Genomic DNA, 16004 nt, shown 5'->3' with positions numbered 1-16004 from the left:
GAGGGACTTCTGGGACTGTGGGTGATCTTTGGGTTGCTGCACTCTAGGGACATTTGGAGTATTGGACTTTGGGGTCTTGGGGTGAATTTGGGGTTGCTGGACTCAAGAGCCCAGGGAAAAGGACACGGCCCAATTCCTGGGGTGGGTCTTTGCTCATGGTTTGGTCTATGACTCTAGTTGAGGTGTTTTCCCAATTTAATGCTTGTTGTTTATCTCATGTTATTAAACATCTTCTGCTACATCGAGACTCTGTGCTTGCGAGAGGAGAAATATTGCCTCTTCGAGGCACCCAGGGGTGTGTGTAAGATTTTCCCAGGTCACTGGGTGGGGGCTCGAGCTGGTTTGCATTACGTTGTAGGGAAGGGACCCCTATGTATTGAACCCAGCCCTTGCTGCTATCAATTCAGCCTGGCAGAAGGGTTATATACATTATCTGGTGGCGATCTTGCAAATACTTACACAAGTGCCTAATTTCATGCATGTGACTAGTTCCAGTGAAGGCAATGAGACTATTCACATATGTAAAAGTTAAGCATATGCATAACGTTTTGCAAAATCAGGACCTCTGTCTGAAGCAGAAAAACAAACTTCCACTCTCTGACCAGCTGCAGAGATTTAAATCCAAGATCTATAGATGAACAATTACCCAAAGATTCTTCATAAAGTCCATGATTAGCCACCAATGAAAAATTTTCAGACCCATTAAAGAAAACAAAATAAAGCCCTCTGATGTGAGGATCTTTAAAAAAGCAGAAAATAAAGTTTTGTTGCTTTTTTTTTCCGCCAAGGTTTGTATTTACAAACACTATAATGCATCTGGTTTCTGTAGTGTCTTTCTGAGCTGCAAAAGATTTCCTGAGTTGGAGTTGTTTTGTGTTATGAAAGCTTCTGCATCTAGAATCTTTCTGATTTGCTAAAGGCTTAACAGGTCTGGATTTCCTGGTCCTCCCCCGCCCCATCCTAATTCTTTCTGTCATTTAATGAGTTTGCTTGGCATTCTCAGTAGCACTCTGCAAGCTCAGCTCTAAGATGGAAGATGGAGTTGTTTTGAAACAGAAGATGAATAATATTGTCAGAAGTATATTAATGAGCTAACGTGTCTACACACCCATGGAAGGAGTATAGGTAATCAGAAAACCGAACAAGAAATGTTAATTAAGGATGGAGAATATGTTGTAGTAGGAATAACTGAAGCCTGTGGATGATTTTCATAACTAGAATGTCAATTTTTATTGTCACCAAGAAGAAGGGAAAAAGAAAGAAGAGGTGGAGGCCATTAATGTCAAAGCTATTTACACTGCAAGGAAATTACAATGACAAAGAAGAGTGGTGGTGAAATTCTTTCGGGAGAGAGATTGTGTATGTAAGAGGCAAAAGGCTGAGTGCGTTCAGATGCCAGAGGTCTCTGGCCTCTTGTCTTGCAATGTAAGAAAGGATGCATTCTATTGACCCAATAATATTCTCCTGTTATCTCATAATCCTTTATTCATATCTTGGAGTAACACAAACTACAACAGCCTTCATCATGTAAAGGATTCAGTGTTGTTCATCAGAGATTTGACTGGGAGAATCAGTTAAAATGACAAGTCTAGGCAAAGAATTGTCAAGCTGGGTAATAATATGGGGAAAGTCCTCAGAGGCCTGATAAGGCCAGGACTGGAAAAATATTTAAAATTAGAGGCTTCCTATTTATCAAGTGAAGTCAGGGATTTTCAAAGGATCCTTAAGAGCCCAAACCCTATTGGAATTCAATGGGATTTGGGTGCCTAACTCCAGTAAGCTATTTTTCCCATCTGTAAAATGAAGATAATAACAATGACCTTTTTTGTAAAGCACTTTGAGAAGCTAGGTGAAAAGCTAGGTATTATTTCTATTTTATTTTGAAAATTTCAGCCAAAAAAAAAATAGATCTTTATATAAATAGATGGGAGCATAATTTATAAGAAAGTTACATAAGGGAAAAGAAAAGACCAGTCTGACATAACCATCAATAAAAGCTTTCTTTTACCTTTAGGTTTATTGCTGCTTATTATGCATTTATAAAATGAAGTCTCCACATATCAACACAGTAAACAAGATGAGTCATCAATAATTGGGTTAGGAAATAAACAGCCTTGTTCACATTTTCCTTTTTCTTCTTACAAAATTAAAGTAAATTATTAATTAGGCTTCTTCCTGTCTGTGTCTTTTTTGTCCATGTTAATCTTAACAAGTAATGCAGGAACAGTACAAAAGATGATTTTTTTTTAATCCATTAAGAGGACAGAACTGATGATACAGTAGTCCCAATGAATCAAATTATCTGTGTTATGTTATTGGAGGGAGGTTGTGTCACAGTCAACTAATTTTTACAGAACAACCATAGTTGGTTATAGAACAAATAACTGGAGGAAGGAGGATTTTCAAAATAGGAGTGTTTCTGAAATAATCTTTGAAATGTCAATGCAAATCAGATACTTGGTCACTTGACCAAGAAAAGGGATGAGAGATTTATCTCACCCAGGATTGTCTGGTACTAATGATGGATTTGCATTTCTCAGATCCTTTTAGTTGTTAATAACTAAATTAATATTTAGTTATGTTACTAAGCAAGAGCGTGACTGTATCTTTACTCTCTTTGTTCTTCCTATAGTACTCTGGATGCCCAGAGATGCAAACTTCAACAAAAGATTATTAGATTATTAGAAACCCAAAGTGGATGCCAATACACAGGATATAGGTTAGAGTGCCACATTCACAACATGTTCAACATTTTTTCCTGAATATTGTGGATGGTCTTTTTGATAGGCCCCATCCAACCGCCCTCTGCTTCCTGTCCCCTGTCCCCTGACTGCCCCCCAGGACCTTCCACCCCTTATCCAACTCCCCTATCTAATATAAACATTTGTAGCACATAAATAAGAGGTCAACTTATGTTATCTTCTAATTCATGAGAAGTAGAGCAGGAGCATTTAAGTTGATGAGATGTTTAAGTTGATGAGGGACTATTTTCTGAAACTGTCAACACACCAAGTTGTTAAAAGACAGCTGAGTCGTAAATTGCTCCTATCACCATGGGAGAAGCATCATACCATTTAAGCATGTGGATAAATTGTTATCCAACTCATGGAAGTTGTTATATGAAAAAAATAAGGGAGTAATAAACTCACCAATCGATCAATTATAAAAACAGCAGAAAGAATACAGTACATTATTATATTTTCTTGAACATATGCGGCAATCAATTTTTCCTGCAATGTTAAATGTATTCCCTCATCGTTCCCAATGGATGCCATGGACTATGAATACAGCAATCAGCATAATAGGTGTCAGAATAATCAAAGTAATATGTGTCAGAAAGAAGCAATGAGTATATAATAATTAAACAAATCTCCCAAGAGCTTAACATACAAAGATCTTTTTAAAAAAACCCAAACTGTAAAAAGTGTCATGCACAAAAGTGGTTTTACTGCAGTTTCAAGGCAAGATGTTAAGTATTCCTTTACCTGATGTAGTTCCTCACGTTTCACCATGAATAAAAATAGCCTTTTGTATAATCAAACCACACAATGCAGCACACACAATGATCAGATCAAGGTCAATATTCAAATTCAGCTGAATTTGGACTTGATCTGAACCTTAACTCACTTCATCAGTAATATATTCTGTCAAGTTAGAGTTGATAATAACTTTCATTTAAACTGTGGATCATGTCCCAGCTACAAGCCAAAAACGAGGCATTCCTTGTTCAATGCACCTGTAGCGGAGAATAGACAAATCTAAAGTCTGATCATCTATAGAAAATTATGCAAAACCAGAATTAAATACACAATTGCCCCATCTTCCTTGTCCCCGCCCCATCCCCCTGCCCAAATGAAGCTCTACCCCAAGTAGAGCCTTTGATAACCAGAGAAAAACAGAGAATCCATGAAGTCCACTACAGTTTTGATATTACCAACCTAATTAGTCTGAAAGATGATATGATGATGGATGGGGTGACAATTTGGGGAATATATGTACAATTTATTAATTTTGGGATTTTATGAAATTGTTGTATCATTAAAGTATATGAAGAATCCCTTGTCTGCTGTCAAGGCTGTCTCACATTTCTCCCAAATCAAGGACAAGGGAGAGTCGTTAAACCTTGATGGTTGCCCATTCAAACTGGAGCACCTTAGGACAACAGGTTAGCTGAAGCTAGAACTAGTTTTATCCAACTTTTCTCCAAGGGGCTGGGATTTAAAAGAGTGGAATTTTCCCAGAAGCAGAACAACCTTTGGCTTGAATCCTGACTCTGGCTCTGATCTTTGGCTTCGCACCTTGGTTCCAGGCTCTTGATTATAATCATTAGATCTGACCACCCATGGCCCAGTCCCTACGGAAGAAAAGGGAACTTTACTAGGGCTTTGTCAGGTGGCAATATAAAACCTACAGTCAATAGTGCTTTGCATCCCAAAGGGTCAGAGCTCACTTTATTTTTAAAGGAATAGAGACCAAACCCAATCAAGAATAAAACATGCTTCTCAGAATATCCTTGGTTTTCACTGGAAGTCTTCCATTCAAGGTCAGACTAGGCTTGACTTTGCTTCATTTGTGAAATCTAAATAGATAACAACCCAGATGACGTGGTAGGAAAGATATAGAAAAGAGACAGATCCATAGTCAAATAAAGTCAGCAGGAGTATTCCTGTGTAGTTCAATAGGCTTTAGATCAGGTCTGAAGATAAGTATGAAAAAACAAGGGTGAAATCCTGGCTCCATTGAAGTCAATGGGAGTTTTGCCAGTGATTTTAACTGAGCCATGATTTTACCTAATGCAGCAATAACAGGAACAACAAAATACTCTCTTATGCTAAGTATGAACAGTGCTTAGCAAAATGGAGCCTGTGATGGGGCAGAGAGGCTTCACAACAGCAAAGAAGGGGTTAGGAGAGTCTATGACCCCAACTAGCCCCACCCTGCTATACCTATAGCCAATGCCCAGCTTGGAGGGGGAATAAAAGGAGTGAACCTGGCTCAGGCCAGGGATGATTGGCCAGGAATGAGGATGGAGCTCTGCCTCTGCCTGTAGGAAGCTTTGCTGGCAGAGAGATGGGCATGTTAGCCAGAGTAGCCACTGGGCAGGAATAGTTAGACCTCAGGAGAGAGCAACACTCAGTTAAGAGACTGCATGTAACTAAGGCCAAAGGACAGGGCAGGGACACCCCACTTGCAGACTGGGAATGGCCCAGTATTGAGTTGACTTTGTTTTTTGTTTTAGAACATTTCAGGGAATGAGACCCGAGGGCCACATTGGGGTTGCAAAACTGTATGGCAGTGGTCCCCAACCTTTTTGTGGCTAGTAGCACATTCATATTTTCAGAAGAGTGAGGCAGGTGCCAACAATTTTTCAAGGCTTATTTTGTATTTGTAAGTTAAATAATATGAAAAACATCATATTTAATATACATAATATATGAATCCATAAGATAAAAAGGGTAATTTTACATGTAAAAGATATTAATTAAATTATTCAGCAATTACTCTTTCACCTTACCATGTGAATTTGCTCTTTTTTATCTACCTGTAAGAAAAACTAAGGTATTTTTACAAAATAAATATCATAAACAGTTTTCGTCTTATTTATTTTAAAAAAGTTAAACATTGTTGAACTGCTGATCCAAATATATTTATTATTCTTACTTTAACATAGAATGAAGCCTGCAGCCCAGGAGTTTTCTGTCCCCGGCAGGCGCGGGGCCATGGTTTCTCTCCAGCTTAAACTGCGGTCCCGCGCCGGCCAGGGACCTAGAACACTGGCACCCGCAGCCTGCAGCCCTAGAGTTCTCTGTCCCTGGCAGGGGTGGGGTCATGGCTTCTCTCCCGCTTTGAAGCCAGAGAGAAGTCACAGCCCTCCCCGCCTGCCAGGGACAGAGAACGCCGGCGCCTGCAGCCCCAGAGTTCTCTGTCCCGGGCAGGTGTGGAGCCGTGGTTTCTCTCCAACTTGAGCCGCGGTCCCGCGCCTGCCAGGGACCAAGAACACTGGTGCCCGCAGCCTGCAGCCCCAGAGTTCTCTGTCCCCAGCAGAGGCCGGGCCATGGCTTCGAAGCCATAGAGAAGCCGCAGCCCCGCGCCTGCCAGGGACAGAGAACAGTAGCGCCAACAGCCTGCAGCCCTGGAGTTCTCTGTCCCCAGCAGGTGCGGGGCTGCAGCTTCTCTCCCTTGCCGGGCACTAGGCGGGGGCACATAAATGCCCCGGCGGGCACCAAGGTGCCTGTGGGCACCACGTTGGGGACCACTGCTGTATGGACTGCCAGTTAGGGAAGGCTGTGCCTGTTAGAGAAGGAAGAGCCAGGTCCCCATCCCCTATCCACTCCCTCCCACTTCCCGCCCCCTGACTGCACCCATCAGAACTACCAACCCATCCAACCCCCCTCTGCTCCTTGTCCTCTGACCGCTCCCTCCTGGCCATAACTGCCCCCCCCAGGACCCCACCTCCATCCAACCCCCCTGCTCCTAGTCTCCTGACTGCCCTGACCCCTAGCCACACCCCTACCCCCTGAAAGGCCACCCAGGACCCCACACCTATCCAACCCCCTTGTTCCCCATCTCCTGACCCCTATCCACAGCCCCGCCCCTGACAGGCCCCCTGGGACTCCCATGCTTATCCAACCCCCAGTGCCCCCATTCCCCATCCCCTGACTGCCCTCCCACAGAACCTCTGCCCCATCCAACTGCTCCCTGTCCCCTGTCTGCCCCCCGGAACCTCCTGTGCCTTATCCAACTCCCCAGCCCCAGCCCCCTTACCATGCTGCTCAGAGCAGCACATCTGGCAGCCGTGCCACCTGGCCGGAGCTAGACACATTGCCACTCTGCTCGGCAGAAGCGTGCTGCTTCGAGCCCTGCCTGTGCAGCAGCATGGCTGCGGGGGAGGGAGGACAGCAGGGGAGGGGCCGGGGGCTGGGATCTCTGGCTGGGAGATCAAGGGCCAGGCAGGACGGTCCCACGGGCCAGATGTGGCTCACCTTTGTTTTAGACCCTGTCACTGTCTGAGATTATATGCAGGTCAAAGCAACCATCTTTGACACTCTGGACATCTTGTAAGAGACACTCCACAAGATTTCTGGGAGGAACGGTATCCTTTCGGAGCAGTCCTGCGTGATTGCCGAAAAACTATGAGATTCATGTTGGAGATAGCTCAGACCTGAGATGAAGACAGGAACCCAGGTCATTTGCTTTTTCAAGTGGCCACCTTGGGCACTAGTCCCAAGATTACTCCTTCATGGAGGGCAGCTTTGGGAAAATCTGGACTGCGGGAGCCTGAGCTCAACAACCAAAGCTTGTGAAGTTGACTAGCTTTGTAAAGGTGAACGGGACAGAAGTGGTGGGTCTCAAGGACTTAGAATATTTTGGCATGATCCCTCTGTGATCCCAATCTTGGATCACCCCCAGGCATCATTCTTCTATGATGCACACATTCTATGATGGGAATGTAAAACCCTGTGGATGTTGTGACAAAATGTACCTTTGCGCCCACCCTACACACTGTTGTAATAATTTTTGTACAAAGTATACCTTGTAAAGTATCATCTGAAAACTCTGACTTGAAGACCCTTTCCTTACTCAAGTCAGAGAGCCTAACAAAATTATCCAACTTCATTGAAGAGCTGAGAGCTGATGACATGCTGAGCCAGGCCTATATCCAAACGACAGTTTTCGATGAGGAAATGGTGGAACCTCAATAAGCTAAAGTCTTCCCTCATTTTGACATTCGGAGTGATCATCTGTATCACCTTGAGAAAGAACTCCAGACTGAGGAAACCTGAAACCAGCTTCTGGTGTCCAGAGACCATCAGAGGAAGGTCATTTGGCTGGCCCACAGCATACATTTCATGAAGCATCTCAAGATGGAGAAAACACTGGCTCGAATTCTAGTCTGATTTTTTTGGCCTGGAATGTATAAGGACATCCCCAACTTTTTTGCCTTCTGCCCAGAGGGCTAGCTCACAGCACCCGAGCCAAAGGAGAAAACTTCACTGGTTCCCCTCCCACTGGAGAGCATACCCTTCAATAATATTGGGATGGACATAATCGCCCCTCTTGAAAAGAGTGCTACGGTTACCAGTATATTTTTTTACTTGCGGACTATGTCAACCATTATCATAAGGTAATATCCCTGTGTAAATGAATACCAAAGCAGTTATTTCTGAACTGATGAAAATCTTTGCCCAGACTGGGCACCACATTATAACAGACCAGGGAACAAACTTCATGTCCCAGACAATGAAGTGACCATGTTGGCTGTTGAAAATAAAGACCTTCCAAACACCGGCTACCATCCCCAAACAGACAAGCTGGTGGAATGGTTTAATGGGACCCTAAAGAATATGCTAAGAAAGTTTATCACTATGAATATCCGACATTGGGACCAATTACTCCCTTCCCTTCTGTTTGCAATGATAGGCATGCCACAATCCTCCATTGACTTTTTACAATTCAAGGTATTATATGGGAGACAACCACAAGGGATTTTGGACCTCATAAGGGAAATGTAGAAGAAACAGTCACCTGGAGTGGATAATGTGGTATAGCACATTCTTGACCTTCAGGAGAAGCTCGAAGCTTTAGGCTTATTCTCCAAGGAGAAACTCCTATGTGCCCAGAGCATCCAGAAAGCAGCCTTCAATAAAAGGGCCCACCTTCAGGGGGTTCGGCCTGAGGATCAGTTTCTCTTATTACTTCCCAGTGCTGAACTGAAGCTGTTGGCCTGCTGGCAGGGGGCTTATGAGATGATACGATGAGTGAGGCCTGTTAATTACAATGTCCAACAGACAAACAGATGTAAAAGCCAACAAATCTACCTCATGAATCTTGTAAAGCCATAGAAGTCTTGGGAGAGCCTGTTTATAGCCCCATAGTCACCAAAGTCTGAACTGGACCCACAGACCACTGGAACCTCAAAGCCTAGGATGGTGAAAATCAGAAGCAACCTCACTCCAGAACAAATGGTCCAGGCCCAGCAATTGATTACTGTCTTCTCCATGGTGTTTTCTATGCAACCTAGATGAACCCTGTAATTTCTCATTACTCCAAGACTGAACCCAGACAATGAGTCAGAGAAAATTAATGATCCTCTTCCCCAGAGAACAAGAGAAACCATAAAGCAAGAGCTTCAGTAGACGCTAGAACTGCAAGTAATTGAGAAGTCATTTAGAGAATCGCTGTCCAAGGCCCAGGCCCTTTAAATTGCTGCCAGAGCCCCGCTGCCAGAGCCTTGGGGTAGCGGTGGCAGCCGAGAGCCCTGGGACTTGGGCAGTGATTTAAAGGGCCTGAGGCTCCCAGCAGTGGCTGGAGCACTGGGCCCTTTAAATTGCCGCCAGAGCCCCACTGCCGAAGCTCCGGAGCTCCAGCGGTGATTTAAAGGGCCCGGGGCTCCCAAGGCCCCACCTCTTCCAGTTGAGGCACCGGCCTTTCCAGTCGAGGCCCCACCCCCTGCTCAGGACACCGGTATACCGGTAAATCCTTTAAGTTACTTTCCTCTCTGTGGCAAACCCCTACTAAATTCCACCTGGACAAAAATGAGACAATCTGCCTTGGTGCATCTGGGGAAAGGGAAGGTGTGACCCATGGTGGATAAGGTCTGGCCCTCCAGTCATGCCTATGCCAACTCTAAAGAAAAAGGTATACAGTTCTTAGGACTGTCAGAATACTAACAACAATTTATTCTCAGCTTCTTGACTATTGTGGCCCCTCTTAGGGATCTCCTTAAAAACAGTAGCCCAAAAAAAGATCCAGTGGACCAATGCTTGTCAAGACATCTTTCAAACCCTTAAGCCCCATCTCTGCTGAGAACTAGTCTTATATAGTTTCAACTTCACCAGGGAATTCCTGCTACAAATCAATGCCTCCGATGCAGGATTAGGGGCCACCTTATCTCAGGGGATGGAAGGTGATGAACACCTCGTCCTCTATCTTAGCTGAAAATTATTCTCAAGGGAGAGGGCCCCTTCTGTAGTCATAAAAGAGGCATTATCAGTGAAGTGGGTTATGGACTCACTCCAATACTATCTTCTGGGCAGTCATTTCACCTTAGTTACTGACCAGGCCCTGTTACTTTGGCTCCATGTCATGAAGGATACCAACCCCCAAATTATGAGTTTTATCTATCCCTTCAGCCATTATCCTTCTGCATACAACATACTGCCTCAGTGCTTCCTTCCCTGGGCAAACCCACCACTGTGGAGAAAGATCAACAAGGGAGCACTGCTCCATCCATGCCACTACCAGGCCCTAATCTTGGTTGGGATCGCTATATGCTACTTTAATATAGTAACAAATAGCTGCCTAAGAATTTCAAACTACCTACACCTGTGCAGAACCAAGAGAACATTGGCAGACCATTAAGAGATCACATTGCAAAATCCAGTGCTCTTGCACCAAATACATATTGTAAATCTCTAGAACTCTCTCAGGTCACAACACATTTTCATCAGAGCTTCAAAAGGCACATCTCTGAGTCAAGGACTGTCTTTCTGCCAAATTTCAAATTTCTAGGATCCCCCACTGACATTCTAAAGTTGTTCAAAAATGTCACAAAATACTTTATAATGGAAAAGTACATTTTTTTCACCCTCTTCATTCTCAAAAATAGCTGCACTATTTTGGCTTACTTAAAAAAAAACCAAAAGTGTCCTGTGAACAACCATGCCAAATTTCAGAAAGGAAAATATCAAAAAAGTTATCAGCAAATGGAAATTATTCTGCAACCTTAACAATAGGCATCACTATGTGCTCAGGCCATAACAATTACAAAAGGTCAAATTACACTTTCAGCTGTAACAGTGTTGTCATAACTTTAGTCCCAGATTTGGACCTTAGCGTCCAAAATATAGGGGTTAGCATGAAAACCTCCAAGCTTAGTTACCAGCTTGGACCTGGTACTTGCTGCCACCACCCAAAAAATTAGAGTGTTTTGGGGCACTTTGGTCCCCCTGAAAAACCTTCCCTGGGGACCCCAAGACCCAAATCCCTTGAGTCTCACAACAAAGGGAAATAATCCTTTTTCCCTTCCCCCCTCCAGGTGCTCCTGGAGAGATACACAGACACAAGCTCTGTGAATCCAAACAGAGTGACTCCCCCTCTCCGTTTCCAGTCCTGGAAACAAAAGCACTTTTCTCTTCACCCAGAGGGAATGCAAAATCAGGCTAGCAAATCCAACACACACAGATCTCCCCCTGATTTCTTCCTCCCACCAATTCCCTGGTGAGTACAGACTCAATTTCCCTGAAATTTCCCAGAAAAGAAAACTCCAACAGGTCTCAAAAAGAAAGCTTTATATAAAAAGAAAGAAAATACATACAAATGGTCTCTCTGTATTAAGGTGACAAAATACAGGGTCAATTGCTTAAAAGAATATTGAATAAACAGCCTTATTAAAAAAGAATACAAATCAAAGCACTCCAGCACTTATATTCATGCAAATACCAAAGAAAAGAAACCATATAACTTACTATCTGATCTCTTTGTCCTTACACTTAGAAACAGAAGATTAGAAAGCAGAAACTACTTCTCCAAAGCTCAGAGAAAGCAGGCAGACAGAAAACAAAGACCCAGACACAAACTTCCCTCCACCCAGAGTTGAAAAAATCCGGTTTCCTGATTGGTCCTCTGGTCAGGTGCTTCAGGTGAAAGAGACATTAACCCTTAGCTATCTGTTTATGACAAGTGTAACTTGGACTAATTCCATTGAAATCAGTGGTGTTATGCTACGTTTACAACAGCTTAAAATGAGAGCAGAATTTGATCTGTAAAACCATTTTTTATTATAAGAACAAGAACACAGGGGGTTAGAAACTGTAACACCTGATCAGACCAATGCTCTACTCAGTCTGGTATCCTATCTCCAACAAAGGCTAGTACCAGATGCTTAAGAGAAAGATGTAAAAAACTCCATAATGGACTATTATGAACTGACATGCCCATGGGGACACTTTCTTCCTAGGTCCAAGCAGTTAGAAATTAGTTGACTTTTGCCCAGAAGCATGAAAGTGTATAGCTGGTTATACATTTTCATCCTATCTAATCTAACAGTAGGAAAAAAGTCACAAAATAGGCTCCTGGGGTTGCTTTAGTTGTTAATGTGCATAGTGCAGATTACATGCTGCTATGTTTAATTTTCACTGTTTCAGTGAGAGGAAGACTAGAGTCTGGAGGATTAGCAGCGAGAACAAGTAGCTTTTCACATGCTAGATTGGTCTCGTTTGCCTTCATAAATTGTTTCTTTAGGGCGTGGTGACACTGTTCCTTTCTTCTGCAAATCAAATTTCTTCTCCCTGCTGCACTTCCTATTCTCTGGTATCCATTCCACTTATTCCTCATTTCCCCCATATCTTTCTTCCTCCTCCCAGCCCCCATACACATAAACAAGACTCACTATCTTTTTTTTTTTTAAGTAATATATATTTGGTACTGTACAATTGACTTACCACAACTTAACTCTTATTTCATGAACTTTGGTGCATGTTTATAACTTTGCATGAAGCTCATATAACATTTCCAAACTTTTCAAACCCCCTATCGAATGAAAAGCTCCTAAAGCGGAAAAAAACCTTCATCTTGATGCCAATGCTACAAATAGCTAGATATTTTAAAGCTAAATTGTTAAAGAGGTATTTTTAAGAAAAGTTACTCTTTCTTTTGCTTAACTGACTTACAGAATCTTATCTGAGAAAAGTCTGAAAAGCTCTGGGTAGCATCAACCCTCCCACCCCTCTGAGTCACAGTTGCTGTTATTATTGCGTCTGGTGCTTTATTTTTAAAAATTGCTGCAGAGCAGCTACAAACATTATGGGTAACCCTTTCATGTTTCCCAGTCACAGGGGGCTATGTAAAGCACAAGAATAATGAGTGTATCCCTAATCACTGCTGGCTTCTCCATTCCTCAAGAAAATGATAAAGAGAGATCTTCCTTGCTCTGTAAAAGACTTTTTATTTTTCTTAACGAGGTAGCTGCAGAGAGCTATTTGGTCAGACTTTCCTTATCAACAGAGAAATCCTTACAGAATTAATAGATTTGTTATATTCAGAGTATAAAAGTAAACAGCATATGGCTTTGTTAATATAATTATAATGTCACAGCACAATCTGTCAGAAAAGAATGTACATTTTTTTTGAGCAATTTCATTTATTTGGAGTTCACAGGAAAAACAAAAACATAAGGCCCTCTGTATCTAAAGTACAGCAAACAATTTCTTAATTTTTGGTTTGTATTCCGTTTAACAAGTATGTCGGTGCATATTACCATAATAACAAAACTAAAATGGAAAAGCAGTTGCTTTGTTACCAGGAGTTCAAGGTCATTTCCTGTTGATGAAAAAGCCTTTTCTTTCAGGTAAGTAGCTGCTACACTCCATAAAACTGGAAACCCTTCAAAAGGTTTTAGAAACTAGAAGCATTGTTGGAAGATAAAGACAATAAGGTCATTTGCCTTGGGTTTAGTCCTGCAAACCTTACTAGGTGCCCTCTGATATTGAAATGATGAGAGCTTTAAATTGTTTTATCTTTATACAGCTGATGATTACTGGCTGATAATCACTTTTTTAAACCACCAGAAAGTCTAGCTGAATTAAACTGTATAAAATATTGTGATATATTTTCAGCACCAGGTGATTGCTACCAGTATTGCACATGGGATATGCATACAACTACACTCAGTGTTTGGTACTGAGCCTCAGGCTTTCCCATTATTTTATACTCCGTTTGACAGACACTATTAGCTCAATAATGGCTGACATGATTTTCATTGCATAGTTATATTGCTACAGTAGATTAATTACTATACTAGATTAATAAAACTGAATAAATAAAGTATGTAAAATCTGTAATCTCTTATTGGGAATATTATGCCAGCATTAAACAAAGCTTGCATTTAATATGTACAATACTTCAAAATTTACTTATGAGCACTATTGCCAGGCATTATGTAAATGTATATTGTTATATGTGTAATTAACTGAACTATAACATTTATCTGATATACAGCACAAACTTATCTCCCTGGAGGAATGGATTCTGCTTTAAATACTTTTCTTAATTTATGGGTTGTTGTTTTTTACATATTTTCCTTTAATGAGACAAGTTACGAGTACTTGACATTTTCTAATACAGAGTAAGCATTTTCAGAAGGGTTGTATTTTCTCTATTTTGAATTACAAAAACAAAAAATCCCACATATATAGTAAATACTATGCCTGGTAAGCATACTTCAGGGTCCACAACATCACTTTCACTAGGTGAACTTTCAAATTAGCCTGTTAATTGTTTATTTTAATAGCATTTCCACTCTATTTTGAATACTTTTTAAAATTCTATCCCTATCACTGTAGATGTTGCTCAAAAGTATAAGCAAACAGGTTATGTGTCTCAGTTTATAACATTCATTATCACTGTATCCCTCAAATTACTGTCAAACAATTAAAAAGTACCAAAATCCTTACCTAATGGAGTGGACCCAGTACAAAGATGCAACAAGGGAATCCAAAGGATGTAAGCAACAAGTAGGAGATGCAGATGGAGAGATAAGAGCTGCTGCATGTTGTCCAAGGATATGTTTTATCCACCCATCTGCAGTTTTTCAGAAGTTAACTTTTGAAGTACTAAACTTTGCAAGAAAAGACATCAGCTTGCCTTTGTGTTTAAATCTGCCTTCTTTTGTAAAAAATAAGTAAATAAAAAAAATCCTCTCTCCTGAGGAGAGCTCAATGTATTTTCAACTAGGGAACCCCTTCAGCTACATATAAAATGTATACAAAACACACACACACACAGCGGCCACCAGAGACTGTAGCCCACACTCCAGCTGTTTACATTCCAGCTGCTCTACACACCCTGTAACACAACACACATACAGAGGGCTGGAGCAGTCTGTACAGTCATTGTCAGGGTCTGTGACTTTTAACTTTCAGCAGGAGGGGGTGGTCCTGGGAAAATTAGGGTTGTGAACCAAACACATTTACTTATGCAGGACATAAAGGGGAAAATGTGAAATGCAGGTTACTGAACTTATGATTAACATCAGCACTACAAAACCATTTATATGACAAATATGTAAAACCATTATAATATTAGAGTGGAAATGTTTTGTTTTTAACTTTGAGTTCCTTGAGGTTAAGGTTTCATTTATCCAAAGCTCATTTCCTATGAAAGCTACTCTATGCAGTACAAACAACAGCTTTCTTCGAAGGTATAAGACCTGAATAGAAAACTGAAATTGTGACCATTCAATGTTTTCCACTATCTTAGAGTGTATGTCCTACATTCTATTGTTTCTACAGTATTGAAGTACAATCGTGTAACATTAGGAGTGCTTTCCTTATAACATTAGGACTGACATCCCATTATAAAAATGAGTATCTCTTGAAGTTATCCCATCAGCAGAAACATTATATAAGCAAAATAAATGTAAACTAGAGGCAAATGTTATTTAAAAATAAAATAATCCATTTTTTTCTTAAGCATCGTATTTAAAAAAAACACCTTCGTCTCATTTGAAATGTCAGGGTACTACATCGCAGTCCCAATGTGCCGCATATACTGTGTGAGCAGGAACAATCTATTCAGTGTACAGTAAAGTACTAGCTGCTTAATCTGTAATATGAGGAATTTGCTATTAAATTTCATGCTGTACACTTATACTTGTGACATAATGCATAGAATATGTAACATTTCTACCCACAGGTCAATATTTTCTATACCTGTCTCTCTTTTGTCTCATTCTATCAAGCTTGTTTATTTTGTATAGGTTCTTTTAAATATTTGGACAGTATCTCATCTGTCTACTTATTGGTATAAACTTCTGTTAACATCTACATTTAGCTCAAATCAGGTTAACTTCAGTAAATCAAGCCAGAGTATTTTATTTCAAAGAATAAACAAAACCAACTGTTTTTATATTTTGCAATGTGTCTGAGAGGGTTCGAACAATATAGAGTTGGGGGATCTCACCTCTGGCTTTGATGGGAATAGGATTGAGTCTTTTAAAAGTAGCA

At 41.2% G+C, this 16004-nt stretch overlaps 1 protein-coding gene across 1 annotated transcript in view; it reads right to left on the bottom strand.

The window, feature by feature from the left end:
• The window catches only part of VWDE (von Willebrand factor D and EGF domains), a 254494-nt gene extending 239944 nt beyond the window's left edge, over positions 1-14550 (bottom strand). Inside the window, 1 exon segment of the mRNA XM_030579370.1 lies at positions 14454-14550. Coding sequence (XP_030435230.1) covers positions 14454-14550 — 97 coding nt within the window.
• Between the last annotated feature and the right edge of the window lie 1454 nt (positions 14551-16004).

Source organism: Gopherus evgoodei, chromosome 11 (genome assembly GCF_007399415.2).
Source record: "Gopherus evgoodei ecotype Sinaloan lineage chromosome 11, rGopEvg1_v1.p, whole genome shotgun sequence".
Taxonomy (NCBI): domain Eukaryota; kingdom Metazoa; phylum Chordata; order Testudines; family Testudinidae; genus Gopherus; species Gopherus evgoodei.
This window is presented reverse-complemented; position numbering and strand designations above follow the sequence as displayed.